We start from the raw sequence: 21362 nt of genomic DNA, 5'->3' as shown, positions 1-21362 counted from the left end.
CCCCAAAGTTGGTCTATTTACGGTGTCACAGTGAGAGCAGTGCACTCTTTAATGTGAGATAACTATCATTCACTCACACTTGGAAATCCGTGTAGTTACAGCCTTATAAATACTGTAATTAAAGAAGTCTGAATGATCTGGGTGTGTGTATCTCGGATGTTGCTGCAGGCCAGCAGGGCGACTAGCAGATGTCAGAGCGCATCGATAAGTTCCCAGCGTGTTGTTGCAGCGTCATTCTGTTTGAATGAAGTTCAGTCCGAGAACTAGCAACTCTTCATACGCGCCCCAGTGGACCGAAACAGGAAAAATAGCGAGTTGAGGATATTAAAGGTTTCTAAATATGCCGGTGTTTACAGGTAAAGTACTTTTAATACAGCATGATTATCACCAAGGAGAAAATACTTTAAAAACGGGAACCCTTACACGTGTTTTTAGTTTTAAATTACATTAGCATGTTAGCTTAGCTGTGTGTAGCATGATTTGCATTTAGCCTACAACCGTTAGCATGCTATCTTGACAGCATCTTGTTCTTAGACTAGTGGTAGAGTTATTTCAGAAGACACTTTTTTGAAACAGGGAAGCGCACAGAATTGTTACACCACTGTATCCGGCTTGCTGTTTGTTAACGTTATTTACTGAGTACGTGAAAAAGCTGTCCAAGCTAACTGAGCTTCTGCTGCTGTCAGCTAGCTTAGTTACCCAGTTAGCAGGTAATAAGTAAGGTGAGTTAACTAATTATGTAAAGCTACTGATTCTCACCGCAATGTCACCACTTTAATTGTGGTTTTACTCGCTGAAGACATTTCCCTATAAATTTTTTAGCAGAATTGGGAGCACTTGTGCCTTTTACTATAAAGGATAGCATTGCTAACAAAGCTAGCTAAATCATAGTGTACAGTTATACGTCTTTACTCCAACTGCGTCTTGAAGACATGCGATCACTCAGTTTTTCTTTGTGTCAGTGATCTTATACTGATTTCTATAATCGCCAATGAGCGCCTTTATTACGGTTCATAGACATTCAGACTGCTGCATATTTGTTGGCTCCCACTTTGTGTTTATTCACCGACAGTCAGCTTGACTAACCGGGTGCCTTATTCCTTGGAGCACTACCCTGATGCTAAGGAGGTGCTGTGTCATGTCACGGTTTCCCAAACCAGGAACGGCTAATATTTTGACACTGAGTGCTTCTGTTTCTTTTCAGTAAATGTGAAATGGGGCAAAGAGAAGTTTGATGCAGTAGAGCTCAACACTGAGGAACCACCCATGGTGTTCAAGGCGCAGCTCTTTGCCCTGACAGGAGTTCAGCCAGACAGACAGAAGGTCATGGTGAAGGGAGGCACTCTCAAGGTACTAATATAAACATCCAAAATCTAGAAAAGGAGATCCTCAGAGAACCACACCAATGCATATAGTTCCTTTAATTTAAACATGCTTAGTTTCGGTTCAGTTTCAAGGTTGTGCTATGGCTCTTACAAAAATGAAAGGGACTTTTTGATTAATTATAGGATTGGTTTTGTCTTTTCATTTGTTTTGAAACAAATAAGGTAAAGTTAAAGGTAAGATGAGTAAACCTTATCCATTTTAAGGTTGCTAATCAATGTTTTATCTGAATTCTAGGATGACGAGTGGGGAAATATTAAGCTGAAAAATGTGAGTACCGCATATACCAAGTGGTTCTTTACGGGAGCTTCATCACAAAATTTTCACATAAATTACTGAAATGAATATTTCTCTGCTTTTTGAAGGGAATGACCCTGCTGATGATGGGCTCAGCAGATGCCCTACCTGAGGAGCCTGCAGTCCGACCCATGTTTGTAGAGGACATGACTGAGGAGCAGCTGGCCTCAGCGGTGAGTAATCCTGAAAATTACCACTGTGGGGTGAACAAATATAACAATTACAGCTTTTAGTGTGGATGTGATTGATTGAATTGGGCTTTCATGTACTGAGTATAAAATATAAAATGGTAAACTAAATGTGCAGAATCATTTAGTTGCTAAAAACTTTTTTTGTGTGTGTGGCTCAGTGAGACATTTGCAAGCTAGGTGTTTTGGTGTAGTAATGAATTTATAATTTATTTACTGAAGAGAAAATATGCAGCAGACTCAAAATACAGTATGAATTACAAACTTCCACATGATAAATACTGGGTAAATGTCTTTAAGATGGAAATGGGCAAACAAAAGACCCGCTTTCTCATTATGAGTTTGTTCATCTGTGGATCCTCGGTTCCTCTCATCAGGGATGTGAGCAGAATTGGCGAGGAAGAGACATGAGGAGAGAGAAGTTGGTGGATAAAACAGCCATTTAAAAAAAAAAAAAAAAAAAAAAGAGAGAGAGAGAGAGATGCATCCTCTGGAGCCCCATTTTTAAGGAGATTTTATTCAAATCTCATGTTTGGCACAACTGCATCATAGTGCAACTGTATTTTACACTTTCAGATGTAGCAGTGTTCTTTATATTTGTTTATGTTTAGGGCTGCTCTGAATTATATTTACTTATTTATTTAGTACTTCCTAAAAAGGATACACTTGTGCGTCTTTTATTAAAGCTCCTCCAGCAACATGAAGTACTGAGATTGATGTCTTGGTCACAGGCAGGAGGGAAGAACAAATTAAAGAAATGAGCAAAGCCTCTTTAGTGGTTCATAGAGTTTGACGTGTGAACTTATTAACGTTTCTGAAATTGGACGCGCCAAAAGAATTGAAAGGACAGAGTTCAACAAATTTGAGCTTTTAAAAAAAGACAGTTTATGTATCTAGAACAGATCAGATGACCATACTTGATAAAGAAGAAGTGGACTCAATGTGATGTGTTGATTCTGTATTGTCCCTTCTGCACAGTCCCAGATCTACAATGAAACTAAATTTATGTATCCCTTACCTACACGTAGTGTTATACCTTGAGATGAACCAATGCCACTGTGAATGTTGTCATTGTCAGATGGAGCTGCCTTGTGGACTGACGAACTTGGGCAACACCTGCTACATGAACGCCACAGTGCAGTGTCTACGCTCTGTGCCAGAGCTCAAAACTGCACTCAGGAGGTCATTTTTACTGCTATTACTGTTTGTCGGTGACGTGTTCAGATCATTACGAATAATTTCACCACCACTGGTTTTAGTTGCCGTTCACCTCACATCACTCTCCCGCTACAGGTATTCAGGTGCTCTGCGATCTTCAGGAGCAAATGCACCATCTCAGTACATCACAGCAGGTGTGAAGCATGCCAAAAAATAGACATATTAATGTCGTGAATTTACTGATACAAATAAAATGGTTTCTTTGTTTTTTAGCCCTTCGTGATTTATATGAGACTATGGATAAAACCTCGTCCAGCCTCCCTCCCATTATTTTGCTGCAGTTCCTCCATATGGCCTTTCCACAGTTTGCTGAGAAGGGGGATCAGGGGCAGTACCTCCAGCAGGTGAAAAACTCTTAATTATAGTTCTGCATTGTTAAATTTGATTAGCCATGTGACGTGTCTTTAACTCAGTCTCATAATGGCAGCAAATTCATGACATTTATTGTGCTTTGTTGTTTATTCAGGATGCCAATGAATGTTGGCTGCAGATGATGAGAGTGCTTCAGCAAAAGCTGGAGTCACTAGAACCAGAGACTACCATGGAGGTAATGCTTAAAACCCCCACCAAATCTATTATTTTGTAATCTAATTATGGCTGTCTCATAAATTCATGAGAAAATTTTGTTATTTTTAATCTTCAGACTGAATCTGAGGGTGGAGCTGCCTCTGCCTCTGCAAAGAAGAACTTCATTGACCAGTATTTTGGTGTAGAATTTGAAACTAGGTATCCTTCTGTCTTTGTCAATCAAATCTTTGTGCACTTTAATACTTGAGAGATATATATATACAAGTATAAGTTTCACTTTAAAAGACTGCACTGTTCTTTCATAGTTGTTGGTAATGAGATAAAATCTAGAGGTGAAACATTAATGAGCCGGGCTTCTTCTTAACTCTACTATTCAGCATGAAATGCACAGAGTCTGAGGAGGAGGAACCAATCAAGGGCAAGGAAAGCCAGCTCCAGCTCAGTTGCTTCATCAACCAAGAAGTGAAATACCTGGCAACAGGACTAAGGCTGGTAAGTATCATGAAAAGGCTGAGGTCTGTGTGCAAAGCATAGATGGTATGAAAGATGCATATAGCCACCTTGAGATCACACAGTGGTTTTGGACTGGACATTTTTAACCTTTAACATTTGTGTTTTGACTATTATGGTTACAGTTAGGAGCTAATGCTAAGCTTGATTCATTCACAAACTGTATGAGTGCAATACACAGGCACATATCAGCTAATTGGGCCTACATAACAAGCCAATAAGACAGACAGTTTATTGAACCCGCAAAGGAAATTACTGTGTTACAACAGCATGAAAACAATAGAACACAATACAATAAAAGCAATGTTGTAAAAGTATTAAAAAGTAGTACCACAAGCTGACAGTGAAGGGCTTATAATGTGAGGTAGTGCAAAATATTTATATGCAACAAAACAAAAACGTGAAGTTATGCTGAGATGGGTGGGGGCTGAGCCTCCCTCCATTTCTCTATGGAAGTCGCTCATCATTGATGTTATGACTCTGATCAGGTTGGGACATTATATTGATTGGAGCTCCCGAATTTTTGTGGACAAATGGAAGAAACCACTGGAAGCACTGGGAGTAACCTGTAAACTGGATGCTAATGGACATAATGTTATAATACTCTAGTGCTGTGCAGTGTTGTTATTTTGGATGTGAACCAGTCTTGTATTTGTTGTGGAAAAAAGTTAAATAAAAGTTGGGAAAAGTGGAAAAACAAAACCAAAACAAAACATGAAGTTAAAGAAAAATAAGACCAACTGCAGATGTCATTAATAAATACCGGTATGTAAACACAAGAAACTGCAGCTGGAAACTATAGTATAGAAATCTGTGTTGAAAAATGTGATTTCTTGCATGCTGACACGTGTGTTTACCTGCCCAGAACAGGAACTGTTATACAGTCTTGTAGAGAATAGTAGGAATGCTTTCCTGAAGTGGTCTTTATGGTAGCGGGGTTGAATCAGTCCAAATGAGAATGAGCTCTGCTGCCTCTGTAGTGGGGAGCTGGTATGGTGGGTTGTCCATGGTGGACAGCAGTTTGTCATTGACCTCCCGTCCTTCACTGACTCAGACACCTGCACATTCTGACCAGCAATGGTTCGAGCCTTGTGAATTAGTTGTTGATCGTGGGGGCATCTCTGGCACTGATGCTGTCCCCCAGCAAAGTACACAACAGCAAAGTAAATGACACTCACTACCACAGGATGGTAGAAGATCTCCAGCATTTTGCTACACATACTAAAGAACCTGAGTTTCCTCAGAAAGTAGCGTCTGCTCACCCCCTTTCGCACAGCATCACTTTTGGTTCTTAAGTCTAGTCTGCCATTCAAGTGAACACCCTAGTGCCTGTAGTAGTCCACTGTTTCAGCCTCCTCACACATGATGGTAATGGGCTTAGTCACAGTTCTTTTTTTCACATTGGAAATCAACCAGCATCTCTTTTGTCTTGCTCATGTCCACAAAGAGGTGATATCTACCAGACCACTCCATAAAACTCCTCAACAGCTCCCTTTACTCCCACTCCTGGCCATCCTCAATACACCCAACCCCTGCAGTGTCATTAGAGGACCTCTGCAGGGGGAAGGACTCACAGTTATGCTTCTAGCAGATGCTGATCCACTCCAGCTGTTTGGGCCAGGACGCCTGTCAATCAGCATGGGTTACAACATGGATGAGTTGGTCCAATCGTACTTCATCAGAAGGAAAAACCGCACAAACTTGGAAGATTTGTGCAAAATGAAATGGCTTGCAGTGGACAGGTGCAAGGATACTGGTGGTTACACGCTCGTGTAGTAAAGAGGATATGTTCTATCACAAGACATGATAAGACAGCTGATCAAGTTGGTTTTTTTTGTTTTGTTTTTTTAAATTCTGATTTTTCTGCCCCAACAGAGACTGCAGGAAGAAATCACAAAAATGTCTCCGACCCTGAACAGAAATGCGCTGTATATAAAATCCGTAAGTCCTCTTTTCGCTCTTATATTCCTTTTTGTCATTTGAAACTGCCTGCAGGACTGTGTGAATGTAGGACTTGAGTATGACATTCATTTCGGTTTTCTTTCCTCCTGTTAGTCAAAACTTAGCCGCCTGCCTGCTTACTTGACTGTTCAGATGGTCAGGTTTTTCTACAAAGAGAAGGAGTCTGTCAATGCAAAAGTTCTAAAGGTTTGTCTTCAGCTGCAGTTCTTTCTTACAGTGCTCACAGTAGCTGAGGATCTAAAGTCTCAGAATTTGTGTATATTTTTTTAGGATGTCAAGTTCCCGCTCATGTTGGATGTTTATGAGCTGTGCACTGCCGAGCTGCAGGAAAAGATGTTACCAATCAGGTCAAAGTTTAAGGAGGTCGAGGACAAGAAGCTAGAGAAACAGCAGCAAAAGGTAAAGCAGATCAGCTCGCCATGACATTTACACACATTTAGGAGTAGATGAACTCCTATTTAAAGCATAAACTCTATTTGATTTTCTTTTCTAGTTGATAAAGAAGGCAGAAGCAGCAAAAGAAGTGAAATATGAGCCTTTCTCGTTCTCAGAGGGTATGTACCTGTGACAGTAGTGCAGGAAATGTTACATGAGTAGAAAAAATACATTTACAATATAAGTTAAAGAAATCAGGTGTTGGAAGTAGATGGGGAAAAAAATGTAAATGCACTACAAATTCACCTGCCTTACCGGACAAAGTCTCGAGTCATCACCCCTGTTTCCAAGGAGCCAGGCTGAGCAGCAGTTCTCCAGGCTTTCTGAAGGTCTTTTATCCTGGCTGCTTTTTCACTCAATTTACACATAGAAAGAAGGACATTCAGTACAGGACTTTTACTTTTATTTATTTTACTTTTATTGTAAGACTGACTTATGAATCATTCGAGCATAAAAAAGGTGCCTAACTCATGTGATGAACTAGTATTGTCAACTAAGCAAAGTTCACTTGAATCTGCAAAAAATGCCAAAGATAACATTTTGACAGGTATAAAATAGTATTTTTGCACCAACAGGGCGTCCTGTAAAAAACAAAAAAATAGAAAACTGGACAAATGCATGACAAACATGGCAAGCTTCAAAACACGATCTATCGTCTGGAAAGGGTCTGATAGCTTTGTCGCTATGGCGGTGAAAAATACAGTGCAACACTATCAGTAGGGCTGGGTATCGTCACTGATTTCTATAACGCGATCTGATTCACAGGGCCCCAACTGGATTTGATCTCCTCTTCGATTCGATTCAATTTAGACTCAGACAGAAATATTATAATAATAATCATTAATCAGTACATATCTATATATATATATATATATATATGAGAGATATATATATAGAGAGATATATATGAGAGAGAGAGAGAGAGAGAGAATATTTTATCCTATAGGCTATAAATAGAAAGCTGACACTTCTGAGACTTCAGCAGAGATGTGAGCATCAAGCAGATGCCTTTGTGTCAAAGTAACTGAGGATAAAACGCAAAAAAAAAACATGAAGAAAATTTTCCTGGTTTTTCTGGTTTTTATAGCAGTTAACCTTAAAAATATTCTGCAGAAGAAAACCATGAATCAACGTATGAACATTACCTGATGCTGCTGAAGTGAAGCAGAGCAAAGTTACAGAGGTTTTATTAGAGGCACTGCTAAGCATTTTGCAATTTGGCAAAATTTGTAAAAGTTTACACTTCTTCTGTATTGAACAGCAGAAATTAGGCTCTCTTGTCAGGTCCTTTTTTTTTTTTTTTTTTTTTTTAAGGCAAAAAACAGCAGGCGAAAATACTGTACACAATGGTGAACTGCTATATAATAAGCAAGCAAATAATGCAGAAAACAGATTGTTTTTATGGTAAACTGGTCTTTCTGAGAGAACTGTACAGGAAGTGTGGCTTTTTTTTAAAAATGTATTTATTTTATTGTGGTGGAAGCAAAATGGCAAAAGTAAGAGGGAATTCATGACAGCGTTTTCTAAACGTGAAGTGTAGTTTTGATCTTCTTGCTGCTGGTTCAGTGAATTTTGGTCTGAGAGCAACGAAACCTGCAGCTTCAGGATCTGTGATACGTCAGCTTTCAACACCCGGGATGTCGGCATACGTGCCATCGGGGTGGATCCGTGCTCTGTGTTTACATATTTTTGCAGACACCGTTTACCTGCTCTTTAATCGTTTGCTGTTTTAGCTGTTTGGCGGTTGTTGAAATGGTTTCGTGAGCTTTAACCTGAGATTCTGGCTTTTCTGGCAAAATACATTTATTTTTAAAAATGGATTTCATAAGTCGATATTTCATTATTCAAACTAAAATCAATTTGAATCAGGGAAATCAATTAGTTTTAAACCCACCCCTAACTATCAGTCATGGATCGCCCTCCCCGGAGTCCAGACCTCAACATTATTGAAGCAGTGTAGAATCATTTTGACAGAGAATCGAACAAAAGACAGCCAAGATCGAAAGAAGAGGTGTAAATGTCCTTCAAGAAACCTGGAAAACTATCCCTAAAGACTCTTTAAAGAAATTACAATAGAGCTCCAAAGACAGGTCAGGCTGTCCAAGAATAAAGGTGGTCATACCAAATATTTCAAGCTTGTTTGAATGGTACAAACTCTGTTTTTCCACGTTTAAATAAATTGCTGGACCCGTCTTTCATTTTCCTGTCAAAACAAACGCGGTTATGTTTTTTTGTCATGAAATCTTTGGAGTGAAATTTGAGTATGCTTTTTTTTTTTTTTTTTTTTCTCTCTGTGTGGATATTTTTCTTTTGCTCACGAGTCAGAATTAAAGGTACGGCACGTTTTCTTCTTGTAGACCTTGGTTCCAACAACAGTGGCTACTACGACCTGCAGGCTGTGCTGACGCACCAAGGCCGCTCAAGCTCCTCAGGCCACTATGTGGGATGGGTCAAAAGGAAAGAAGGTAATCGCATTTGTGTGACAGTAATCGGCACGCACCTGACATCAGTCAGTCCCAATTTATACTGTGCAAGCGCTTCATGTGTCGTGTCTTCCGGTGTCGTTCTGACAGATGAGTGGGTCAAGTTTGACGATGACAAGGTGAGTGTGGTGTCTCCAGAGGATATCCTGCGACTGTCAGGTGGCGGAGACTGGCATATAGCGTATGTTCTACTGTATGGCCCCCGGCGGCTGGACATACTTGGAGAGGAACAATAGCTGTGGCAGACTTCTCAGAAGACAAAGACAACATCCAATATACACACAAATTGCCATTTCAAAGCACTGTCTGCATAGATGTGCAATAAAACTGGTGTCTTTAAAGATTTGAATACCTTAATTTTTTTGTTTTCTTTTGTAACCAACACAGATGCTTGTAAACAAATTCTGTCAAATGGTGTTAAATATTCAACCACAGTGGGCTTTGAAAATGGAGAGATGATGAGAGGCAATCTCTGGACTGGATCCTCAAGAGGTTTTTGAGTCTAGCGCTGCAGTTTCATTAAATGTTTTATACACATTGTATATTTTTTAAAGCCTTTGATGAGGTGCTCATATCATTAAAGCAAAATGTTTCTCTCTAGTCATTTAATCTTGTACAGAAATGCCTAGCCAAGCTGTCTCTGACGTATTACAAAACACTGTAAAGACTTGCCCTTGTTCACCTGTTGGCCCCCTCGGGGTAATCTGGGTTCAATCTCAGGTCTTTTAAGTGCTTGGCTCACATCATCTCCTGTAATTGTTCTGAAATGTATTGACAGATGAGGTTCTTTCTGCCAAATCTTCACTAATGCTCTTTTCAGGGAGGTGTGTGGGGAAACTGTTCAGAACATGTTGCCCTTGTGGTGAACTGTGTGCGGTTTAATAAAGGCTTGAGATTCAACCGTGATGGTTTGCTCAATAAGCTTTTGAACGTCATTCTTGCTGATGCGGATCTCAGACTTTAATCTATACCTTTACAAAAAGAAAAAAAATGCTGTGCTTGACCATGTTTCTCTGTGCAGCTTTCCCGATCGCCCTGCCACAGTCTGTAAGGCCTGAACGTCAACTCTCTGTAATAACTTAATTGACTGAACTCGTTTCATAGGTGGTGAAAATAAAGTGTTACACCAAAATGAGATTGTTGTGTATCAAAACAAACGTGCTTACCAAACTTTTTACAAGGCGAAAACATTTATTGAAATCTCTACAGTGGGGAAAACCAATATCTGACATATAAAAACTAGTTTTCAACATTTTTGTATGAAAAAAGTGGAACAATGTTATGGAAATACAGATTTTAAGCCTCACTGAGGCCGTCTGCAATCTGGGAGAAACCTGTGGCGTTCAGAGCTGCGACCAGGTTCTCCACAGTAGCTTGTGTTCCCTCTCTGTCCTGCCAGGCCACCAGCAGCAGTTTGGCCTGCATGTCGACGTCTTCGCTGTCCGTTTCGATTTCTCGCAACTCTGCCGCCTTCATCTCAAAATGAGAAGCGAGGTTCTTCCACTGAGCGCCCAGTTTGGCTGCTACGTCATCCATCTGCTGGTTCGTCACAAGTTTGCTCTGAATGCTCGGACCTTGAAGAAAATGGAATAGGAAGGACATAAATAGCTCTCTGCTCCAGGCTTGGAACTGCGCTAACACAATAAACTCAATTCATTGTGGGAAGTGGGAGCTTGTAAAACACAGAGGTCAAGTTGGGTTAAAGACATTAAGATGGAAATATGTGTGAAGTTGGAACTGAGGGTCATGCTTTCATCATCTTAAATTAAGCGTATGAAAGAGGGAAAGCAAACATACTGATAGTTAAATTGAATATGCAATGTTATTAAGGGGAAAGGTACAGAAGCAAATTCTGTTTCAGTCCAGTATTTTCTATTTTAGCTCATTGATATCACTTTCATATAGTAGTACAAGTTAAATCAGTAACACCTGCTCTTTCTGGTACAGTCATGTCCATAGATACTTGGACAATGACACAATTTTTGTAATTTCACTCTCTAAAGAAACCACAGTGGGTTTAAAGTCAATCAAAATGTGATTGAAGTAGAGTTTCAGCTACAATTCAAGAGGTTTAACAGCTATTTTTATGAATGATCCCCCATTTGCTCCTTCCCTTTCTCCGAGGCTCAAAATTAAATCAGACAAACTAACAATTTTAAATTTACTGTTTTTAATACCTGGATCTCAAACAGGCATCACTAATTGCTACAATTTATTTTGCCTCTTCATCCTAATGATGGCTTCTTTCACTTGCATTGAAAAATCTTTGGCTCTTACATTAAGGCTTTCAGTGATCAGCTTCCAGGGAACGGGCCGCTCCAGTTACATCTGAGCCTCTATTCACTCCATTAACTACAGTGGATGGAATATTTTTGTCTTCTGCTTCAATCACATCTTGATTGTTTGATTTAGAACACTGACCTCACTGAAATCCAACAATCGACCACAGGTTAGCGTAACATATGAAGCGTGTAGTTGCTCGAGAATGAGAAATAATGAGAATTAAAATCTACTGAGAAGTCAAACAGTCACATCCGGGGCAAATTAAAACCATTCTCCACCAGGTGAAATTGTCAGGAGATTTATGACAACACGGTCAATAAATAAAAGAAATGAAATAAAAAGCATGAAATCATGTGATAGCATTGGCCATGTCACTGATAATGGTGACAGGAAGTCCCCAACCAATAGGACTATTTCCTCCATGATCATGATCACTAAGATCCTGATCATCACCTCCTAACATCACACTACTGGTTTGCAACATGTGTGCCAAAGTGATTCTTTCTCGTTCATTTTGTGCGTGCAAAAATTTACCAACATCGAGAAACCTCATGCTGGGTGATATCATTCTTCATGGGAACCCAATGTAACCTAAAACTTTATTAACCCAATGACAGAATTTGTGTCTAAATACACACAAACACTCAATTTATAATCATGACAATCAAGGTGTAGTGATTCCTGCACCTGTGTAACAACAAAGGTGACCTTGACCTTAAGCACAGCTGAAGACACATTAGTTGATCTTTAACTGTAAGTCTGATTAAATTCTAAATAATAGGAGGAGTAGTGATTCTTGTGAACTTCACCATGACATAAGCTCACTGGTCCTTCGTTTGGATGATCTAATAATAATAATAGTTTCCTTGTCTAAGTGCTGACACACACAAACATATGTGAAGTCAGAAACATCTAGAGTGAAATACAGAACATGTGATGACTTACTGTCATTGCTGTCTTTGAGCAGATTGTCTCCATTATCATCGTCATCCTCTTCTCCTGTCTTTATTTCTTCAGATGGGATGTCCTTCTTCATGAACGGAGAAAAAAAAAAAAAAAGAAAGAAAAAGGATGGGTTCATGGACTTATGGAAACTCAGTTTGTTTTTGCTTTTTTTTAATAAAATAAAATCCTTACTGGTAGCTCTTTGGCCAACTTGCTGACCATGCTGTCGAGGTAGTCTGCCAGGCTCTTAAACTTCTGGTTTGTTGGCTGAAAGAAGTGTGGACTTCTCCTGGACAGCAGTCTCAAAGCCCGCCAGCCATAGTTTGCATTTCGCACAACCCTACAAGGAGTTACAGGATTAGACATAAAAGACATCAGGAAAATAGTAAATATATGGAAAGTAAATAAAAGAAATACAATTAAAAATAAGTCTCAGGTAGGAGATGGAATAGTGGATTTTCCCCCTCCATGGTTAAGAAAGGTTTTGTAAAAGCCATCTTACTTGTACTCCTCCTCGACCATGTTGGCTGGGTCGGCCTGTTCAATAGCTTCTGCGAAGAATTCATCCAATGACGGCATGAACTCTCTGAAAGAAAGGCCGCAGTTGTAAAATGGTAAATGGTAAATGGCCTGTATTTGTATAGCGCTTTTCTAGTCCCTAAGGACCCCAAAGCGCTTTACACAACCTGTCATCCACCCATTCACACACACATTCACACACTGGTGATGGTAAGCTACAATGTAGCCACAGCCACCCTGGGGCGCACTGACAGAGGCGAGGCTGCCGAACACTGGCGCCACCGGGCCCTCTGACCACCACCAGTAGGCAACGGGTGAAGTGTCTTGCCCAAGGACACAACGACCGAGACTGTCCAAGCCGGGGCTCGAACCGGCAACCTTCCGATTACAAGGCGAACTCCCAACTCTTGAGCCACGATCGCCCCAAATGACAAAATAACAAATGTAGGGTGTATATACAAAAAGCCGAACGTGAACTCATTTCAGGACTTTTCTAACCTGCTGTCTGACTTGCAGGCCTCCATGTTGTCATGATTGAGGTTCCACAGCCGGGTCAACTCATCACTAGCAAACAAGAGAAGAGCTTGAATGACCAAAATTTACAGTTTCACTAAATTTCCAACAATACTTCAGCAGGATGGACACCAATACAGAGAGAAATCTAAGACCAACGAAAAAACCAAACCACACTTCACACCACTCCACCATCCCACCCCCAGATTCAAGCACATACTTTCCCATAAAAATCTTCCGGTCTGGCCCTTTTCCAAGGAAGTCTTCTGGAGCTTGTCTTTTCCTTGTGAGTCTTTTGGGCTTGTCATCTACTGTTCTGTTAAAGAGGCAAACAAGTGGGACCACCTGTTATTTTGGCATGCTATCCAGCATTCCATGCTGCTGTAAAAACTGACTAAACCCTAAATCAAATAAAATGATTATCTGGAACGGCTACTTCAAAACATTACACTGCTGTACCTCTCTTTCACAAAGCTCGGACATCCTTCGTTTTTCCAGGCATTCCAGTTCTCCTCTGTGTTAAGGATGTGCTGTCAGAGATAATGAACATTTATAGTGGGACCAGTGTATAGAGAACAAAAGACTTGACAAGCTGTGAGCGCGTAAACAAAAGCTTCATTTAATCATACTGGTATTCCCAAAGCATGGCTTACCTCAACCATGGCAGCAAACTTGTCCCCATCAGGAGGAATCTCCCTCAGCAGCTGCAAGAGCAGAGCACAGATTAAAGGGGATTTATAACAGAAAGTCGTGATTCACCACCGTTTTGTTTTTTTTTTGTTTTTTACATAGTAGGTAGGTGAGCACAAAATATGAGAAAGGACCATTTCTGTTTTTTTCCTTCACAGAACAGAAAATTAGGATTTACAGCTTGTTGTGACATCCACTTGGATTGAACCTATTAGGGTTTCCCTAGTGTTTTCATATACCGTAATTGTCGGGCTATAAGCCGCTACTTTTTGCACAAGCTTTGAACCCTGCGGCTTTTAGTCAGGTGCGGCTTTTCTATGGATTGTCCATGATTTTTGTGATATCGTAAGACGATTTGTTTTGTTTGTTCCGCTGTTGTACGGCGCTACGTTGCCTGGAGGAAGGGCATGTGATCAGACACACAGTATCGGGGTTCAAGAGTGGTATGTTGGTCACATGTCCATCCGCCAGGAAACATAGTGCCGTACAAGTAGCGCGAAAAACAAACTTCAAAGTAGCGTTACGCGTTCAGCGGGAGGCGTGGATGACTAGCGGCGATAAACCTGCGAAAAGCAAGTTATGCTCAACTCCACCGGTGGAATATGACAGCGTGAAAAAGTGTGAAAACATCCATGATCACCAACGGATTTCGAAGGGCTGGACTGCTGCATGATGGAGAGGAGGACACCGCCACGGCCCTTCTGAGGGTGTTTGACTCTGACACTGACAACGAGGATTTCTTTGGTTTTGAAAGTGACAACGAAGGAAAGGAGCTGAGAGTGGATGACGAAGCCACCCTGAACCTGTTTGTTTCCGACACTGGAGAAGAGGACTTTGGTGGTTTCAGTGCGCAGGAAGAAGAGAAAGATGGTGGTGAATGACTGACTTTTCTTCTTGTTAAAGCTGTGTCACTGCACCTGAGCCTAAAAGGTAGGCCGAATCTATTTTTCTGGTGTGCTGTAGGTTATTGTTATGTACTACATTTGTTACTCATTTATGAAGCACAGTACATGTTTCGTACTTGTAATTACCGGTACTTGTACATATACCTAAAAAGTTATGCAAATATGTACCCAGAACTTGTTTTTCAAAATATTAATAAAAGTGATGTCCCCAAACAGCCGTCTCTTTCCTGACAATTCCCTTTGTGCATATTCTCTTACATATGATAAGTCAACATTGAAACACCTGCGGCTTTTAGTCAGGTGCGGCTAATGTATGTACAAAACAGGATTTTCCCCTGATTTTAGCTTGTGCGGCTAATATTCAGGTGCGCTTTGTAGTCCGGGAAATACGGTATATACATATATTGTAACAGTGGTGCATGCGTATTAAACGTGGCCAAAGTTTAAATACTAACTTCACACCAGTAATTCTTGCGAGCAAAAAGCTCAAGGCTTCAGTGGGGCCAAATGACAACAGTTGCCTCAAGGTGCTTTATATTGTAAGACACTGAGCCGACAATAACACAGAAAACCCCAACAATCACCAACTGTATGAGCAAGTACTTGGCAACAGTGGGAAGGAAAAACTCCTTTTTAACAGGAAGAAACCTCCAGCAGAACCAGGCTGCCACTCTTTAGGGGTGGGGGAATGAAGACAGGACAAAACACACTGTGGAAATGCAGAGTAGTGTATAAACACAGAGGTGCTTATATAGCACTAGGTAAGTGAAAAAGAAACAGTGCATCATGGGAAGCCTAAGCCTATTTCCGCATAACTTAAAGAGGATTCAGGGTCACCTGATCCAGCCCCCAACTACAAACTTTATCAAAAAGGAAAATTAAGTCTAATCAAGGCAGAGAGGGATAAAAACAAGAAAACTGGCTTAAAAAGAGGCCAGCCTACAGGAAGCTGAAATGGTTTGTTGCAGACAGCGGACCCAATAGTAGAAAAAAAAAAAATGCATTTGGGAATGAACACAGGGGCAACACTTTAAATTCCAAATGAACAGCTGCAGTTTCCCAGAGTCATTTCCTCTCAAGAATGAAAACAAGTCAGATATGAGGAAATCATGCCAAATGTTCTGCTGCTGGCTGCAAGAGCAAACTGAAGACCCAGTGTGTTGGTTTCATTTCTGAATGACAATGCCCCCAAAACAATGTGGCTAATGTTTACAATATCTGGGATCACATGCTTGCAGGCAAAACTGGGTGGACTCGGCTGTCACCTTTCATGCTTGAGTGCAAACTCCCTTTGTTTTTGTTCTACCCGCTGTGATAAAAAACAAAACAAAACAAAACTAAATGTCAGTTGTGAAATGAGCGTGCTGTGTCTCTTTTGCCTGTCCCACACAGGGATTTTAGCTCACAAACTGAGCTATAATCCCAAGAATATATAAACAACATACAACAAACAATCTGGGAGGTATTCAAATTAACACACACACACACACACACACACACACACACACACACACACACACACACACACACACACACACACACACACACACACACACACACACGTTTAAATGTGCTATCCACCTCTGATTCATGAAGCTCCACACAGATTAGTACCAGTGTCAGACACATAAACACAACTGCACATACAGACAAGCCCACACATGAACATAGACACACACAGGGTTATTTGTTTGTTTGATTCAATACTTATCTGAAAATGAACTTGATATTTGTTAAAATAAAAATGAAAACTGGGAATAATTTGCTTGTTTTCTCCTAAACTTACAACATGAATAATTTAATTCAGTTTAATTCAATAGCGCCAAATAACAACAACAATCACCTGAAGGTGCTTTACTTTGTAAAGACCCAACAATAATTCAGAGAAAACTCCGAACAATCAGACGAGCTGATATAAGCGAGTGCTTGATGACAGCGGGAAGGAAAAACTCCCTTTTAACAGGAAGAAACCTCCAGGAGAACCAGGCTCAGGGAGGAGCAGCCACCTGTTGCAACCAGTTAATACTGTGACATTTTGGTACCTATATAGCATACTGTTGCACAAACCTCAGGGTGGTTTGTTGGGTGACCTTTTTTTTCTCCACTAAAATTAAAATTCATTCTATAGAGAGTTTGGCCATTTTATTTCTTATAGATTTACATTTGTGTGTGTCAGCATAACTTAGGACTCACCTGATAGACCAGTTTAGTTGTCTCTTCAATCCACGCAGCCTGGTCATCATTCAGAACACAGCTGGAACTGCAGGAGGAGAAAAATATTAAAAACAATACAAATAAGACTTCAGAATAACCAATACTTTATCAGACAAAGTTTATTTACGAGGTCAGCACTGAGACACTGCTCACCTTTTGAACTTGACCTGACCCTTCAGGTACTGGAAGAGGATGAGGTACTGCAGCAGTATGTGCCGCCTGAAGTTGCTGTCGCTGAGCTGCAAGTCCATCAGCTGGAGATAAAGACGAAAGAAACAAAGTGAGGTAATGTGCAACTCCGATCTTTACAAATATTTAATGGAGATCAGCGACATGTAGATAAATACAGCAAACTCAGAAATGTAAAGCAAATGACACAGCATGAGCAAAACAAGCAGTAAATGCCATGGATATGGAGCCTGCAGTGCAGCAGTGAAGCAGTGAGGGAACAAACGTTGTCAGAGCGCCACACGTTGTTAGCCATTTCAACATTTGTTTGTGTCTATGTTTTATCCTACGTGTGTTTGACAAGTGAAGATATGACTAATGTTACTCAAACTTACAATAACTCACTGTAGAACTCCAAAGGCAACAAAACCTTATCAACATGTGTTAATATTTGATGATAGTTTTGTTTAGAGGCAAACAGCTGGCAGCCGTTACCGTTTTCCTCCTCCTACCCAGTGCTCTGTTTTGGTCCAGAACTTTGAGGTTTACAAACTAAGTGTAGCATGGAAATTTAAAATGAAGTCTTCTCACCTTCTCACTTGTGAGGAACTTGGCAAAGTAAACATGTTCTCCACTTGATGCTCTCAGCTCTTCCAGCTTCCTCTTAGAGGCCTGCATGTCATCCAGCTTATAGCTTTTGAATACTGCTAGAGTCTCATCTGAGAACTGCGTAGGACAAAAGAGTGATCGTTGACTTTTAATCATCTACTTGGATACTTGCCATCTTAAAAATGAGGAGGAAAGGCATCTGCGGTAAGGTGCATTACCTTAAGGAATGTCATCCATGAGAATTTATCGTAACACTGCACTGGATTTCTGAAGTAGTCCTGCAGTGTCCAGAACTTTCTGTACAGGTTGTAGTCGATTGGAATGGAGCTGCAATAACAATTAAACCAGATAAAGGGCCGATCAAAATGTTTACTTCAACAAATAAACAAAAGAAACAAACCTTGTGATTTATTCTTGAGAAAGCCTTTAACTTACCTCGGTGCAGGGCCATCATCCTCCCCCATTTCTCCTTCCTCCACTTCCATACCATCCTCCTTTTCTTCTGTGTGCTATAAACACAGTAACACATTTAACATTCACAGTTTTTGATTACTTCTAAAGTGCTCAGAATCAGATCTTTACCTTCTGGCCGAGAGTGCTTTCTTGTTCATTTTTGTTGAACACTGTTATATTGTCTAGATTAAACTGGCTCTGGAGATTTAGGCCTGGAAAGCAAACAAAATAAAAAAGAACAATCACTCGATCAGAGAAGCTGTGAATGCGGTTGACAGAGTGCCATGAATGATTGCAAACCTCCTCATCTTCAAAAGGCTTGTGTTGGTTTATTTATTTATAATGATAAAATACTGCTGTTCTTACCTGATTTTTCAGACAGAGGGAAGAGACGTGCCAGAAAGAGCTGGATTCGCCCGCAGAAAACTGTGTTCTGTGATTTGGACAGCCTCCTTAAGAGATCTACACAGACAGGAAAATACACTGCTCTGCATTTTAAAGATAAAAAGCTTCATATGTCACAGAATGATGAGATAAGCTCTTTACCATTGCACATCCTCAATAAATAATTCTTCCCTGCAGTGTAAAAGGAGTTCTGTGAGAAAAATAGAGCACAGCTTTGGTAAACATGTGATCAACGCAGGGCAAATTTGTCGGGGGCTTTACCCAACAGCTGGAATTTATTTACCGATTTCCAGGTGGAGACGTTCTCTTCGACAAAAGAGAAGATTTTGTCACACAGGTCCAAAGGAAGACAGTCCAGCACGTCTCCCAGCAGGACGAAAGGGGTCGTAGCAGAACAGATACCTGCAGTGGAACACAAGTCTTAAGTTTCTTCATACATGACACATTGTCTCTAAGACTTACAGAAGATTACCCGAGCAGTCTGCTTACAAAATGCATGCTTTTCATAAATAAAAAGGGGCAAGTGGATCAGAAGCATATCTGTAAACACCCCCCACAGCATAACAGACCTGCCAAATCGCCTCAGTAGATGTGCAATAGGGATTTCTCACACATATATGTCCAAAAAGGATTTTCTTTGGCTATAAAAGTATGGTATACATATATCAGCCACATGCTACTATGTGCTCATTTTGAGTGATGTATGCTATGAGACTAATGGGAAATAACTTGGCATTCACAAGGCAGTGGCTGATGTTCATATGCTGTGTCACAGATTTTTGCACTGGCTGAATGTTCAAAGATAAAGAACTAAAGAGCTAAAAGACTAATCCAAAAGTGTTTTTGTTTTTATTTATGGTACAGGTTTTGTTCCCTGGCACAAAAGGAATAAGCTATTCATTTTTTTTAAATCCTAAAAATCAGTGTATCACCTGGATCTACTTATGAGACCCCTAGATGAGTAACATACCTTCTGTAACGCCATCAATGCTCAGGTAAATGAGAGCTAGGTAGTCATCACACCTCGCCTTCTGCTCAACCTGGAAACATTTGAAGATATCGTTTGAGGATTTTGAGGGTAATTTCATTTTTTTAAAAGCGAACAAACGCGTACTAGAAACAAACAAACAAAAAGCATTTCTTACAATCAGATCACCAAGAACTCCCCTCAGAGCCTGATCGAGGGTTGTCTTCTTTTCCGCCTCACTGTAACATGAGAAAAACAAGCGATCAGTAAGGTTGCATCCCTTCCTCCATTATTATAGGTTATAATAGCCAACAGAAATGATTACAATACAATAAGTAATTACATTACAATAAGTTAGCAAGAACTAACAACTTCACTTACTTGCCGGGGATCTGGTTAAAAATACTGATCAAAGGTTTGATGCTTTTTCCAGTCAAAGCCTGGACGGCAGACGCCTGAGATTGTGTGAAGAAGAAGAAGACGAAGAAGAAACATTTATGAAACAAACGACATCGTTGGTTAGCATCTGCGTTAGCTTAGCTTCATCTGTTACCTGCTATAGTAACAACATGCGACATGCTACATTAACAAACCCAGGCTAGGATTTCAACTGTAATCTAAAATATATGACTGCACATATATTTATAAGTTGCTGAGGTTCTGTGTTTTCTTACCGTAAATTTGTCTTTAGCGTCGACAAAATTAAATGAAGACGGCGACATCGTCTCTTTTTGGAAACCGGAAGTGCCGATAAAGTTGTTCCGGTTTCTTTGAGCGTGGGAAAAGGTCGAGAGCGGTGCAGGATTTAAAATTAATTACAGTCAAGGTGCCATGTAAAAATTTATGTCTCCAGCGCACTTTCCACCATTAAAAACAATTGCAGTCGTATCATGCAAATTATTATGGTAATGGTGTAATTTTAAAATATTTTCCTCACAGTCAGTACATCATATTTGCCTAGTTGGTAAACTAACACTTTTTAGTGTGCATGAGAGTCATAACAAGGACTTAAGAAATAATGGAGGTCCAGGAGCCTTTGGAGAACATAACCAGATGAAGATAACATAGGCTGTTCACATGAATCTCATGCATACACTGAGTATGTAAAAAGTTCTCCTCTGGCCTTTCCCTTTTCTCCTTTCAAACTTTCATTTATTTGTCTCCTCTGATTTGATCTTTTTTCTACATTTTCGATTTTTTTTTCACATTTATATGAACTTTTCTGTGCTATGAAGAAAACTGAAAACATACAAGGTGGTTTACCCTCTACATGCTTGAAAGCAAAGGCAATATGTGTCAGTACTGGCCACTACAAAAAGGCCTAGTAACCATGAAAGACTAGCTATTGAATTTCATGCACATATGCTAAAGTGGGCATGAAGATGTGATGGGGAGATATGTGACTTTCTTAAATGTCATATCAAAACCAAAATGTATGAAAGAAATAATTTAATATTTCTTGCTGAATGCAAAATTCCAGATGAAATAGAAAATTTACCTTGTAATATACACTTTATCTGTTTCTTCATGAATCTAGTCTGAGCAAAAGGACGAAAACCTTTTCGTCCTTTTGCTCAGACTAGATTCCTACTAAAAGTGGCACAATGCAGAAACATCTCTGGGTGCATGTCCTTCTGTGTGGTATTAGGCAGCTGGTGGATTGTTGGGCGACCTGGGCACCCCTTTT

At 40.2% G+C, this 21362-nt stretch overlaps 2 protein-coding genes across 2 annotated transcripts; one reads left to right on the top strand and one right to left on the bottom strand.

The window, feature by feature from the left end:
* Window positions 1-202: 202 nt before the first annotated feature.
* usp14 (ubiquitin specific peptidase 14 (tRNA-guanine transglycosylase)) lies at window positions 203-9355 on the top strand. Its single transcript, XM_080861443.1, has 16 exons — window positions 203-356; window positions 1205-1350; window positions 1621-1653; window positions 1749-1853; window positions 2947-3050; window positions 3162-3220; window positions 3300-3430; window positions 3553-3633; window positions 3730-3812; window positions 3992-4106; window positions 6000-6065; window positions 6180-6272; window positions 6357-6485; window positions 6580-6640; window positions 8879-8986; window positions 9095-9355. The coding sequence occupies exons 1-16, from the start codon at window positions 341-343 to the stop codon at window positions 9238-9240; spliced, it is 1476 nt and encodes a 491-aa protein (XP_080717569.1). The 5' UTR covers window positions 203-340; the 3' UTR covers window positions 9241-9355.
* Window positions 9356-10175: 820 nt separating this feature from the next.
* On the bottom strand, window positions 10176-20459 carry thoc1 (THO complex 1). Its single transcript, XM_080861442.1, has 21 exons — window positions 20350-20459; window positions 20057-20130; window positions 19854-19914; window positions 19679-19748; window positions 18992-19110; window positions 18850-18898; window positions 18670-18765; window positions 18433-18515; window positions 18286-18359; window positions 18069-18177; window positions 17833-17967; window positions 17227-17327; window positions 17053-17119; window positions 13918-13968; window positions 13724-13794; window positions 13485-13580; window positions 13250-13315; window positions 12735-12818; window positions 12425-12572; window positions 12233-12317; window positions 10176-10578 (listed from the first exon to the last, which is right to left on the bottom strand). The coding sequence occupies exons 1-21, from the start codon at window positions 20395-20397 to the stop codon at window positions 10301-10303; spliced, it is 1965 nt and encodes a 654-aa protein (XP_080717568.1). The 5' UTR covers window positions 20398-20459; the 3' UTR covers window positions 10176-10300.
* Between the last annotated feature and the right edge of the window lie 903 nt (window positions 20460-21362).

This window comes from Rhamphochromis sp. 'chilingali' (assembly GCF_963969265.1).
Source record: "Rhamphochromis sp. 'chilingali' genome assembly, chromosome: 16".
In the NCBI taxonomy this organism is placed as follows: domain Eukaryota; kingdom Metazoa; phylum Chordata; class Actinopteri; order Cichliformes; family Cichlidae; genus Rhamphochromis; species Rhamphochromis sp. 'chilingali'.
Note: the sequence above shows the minus strand (reverse complement) of the source record. Positions and strands in the feature narration are given on the sequence as shown.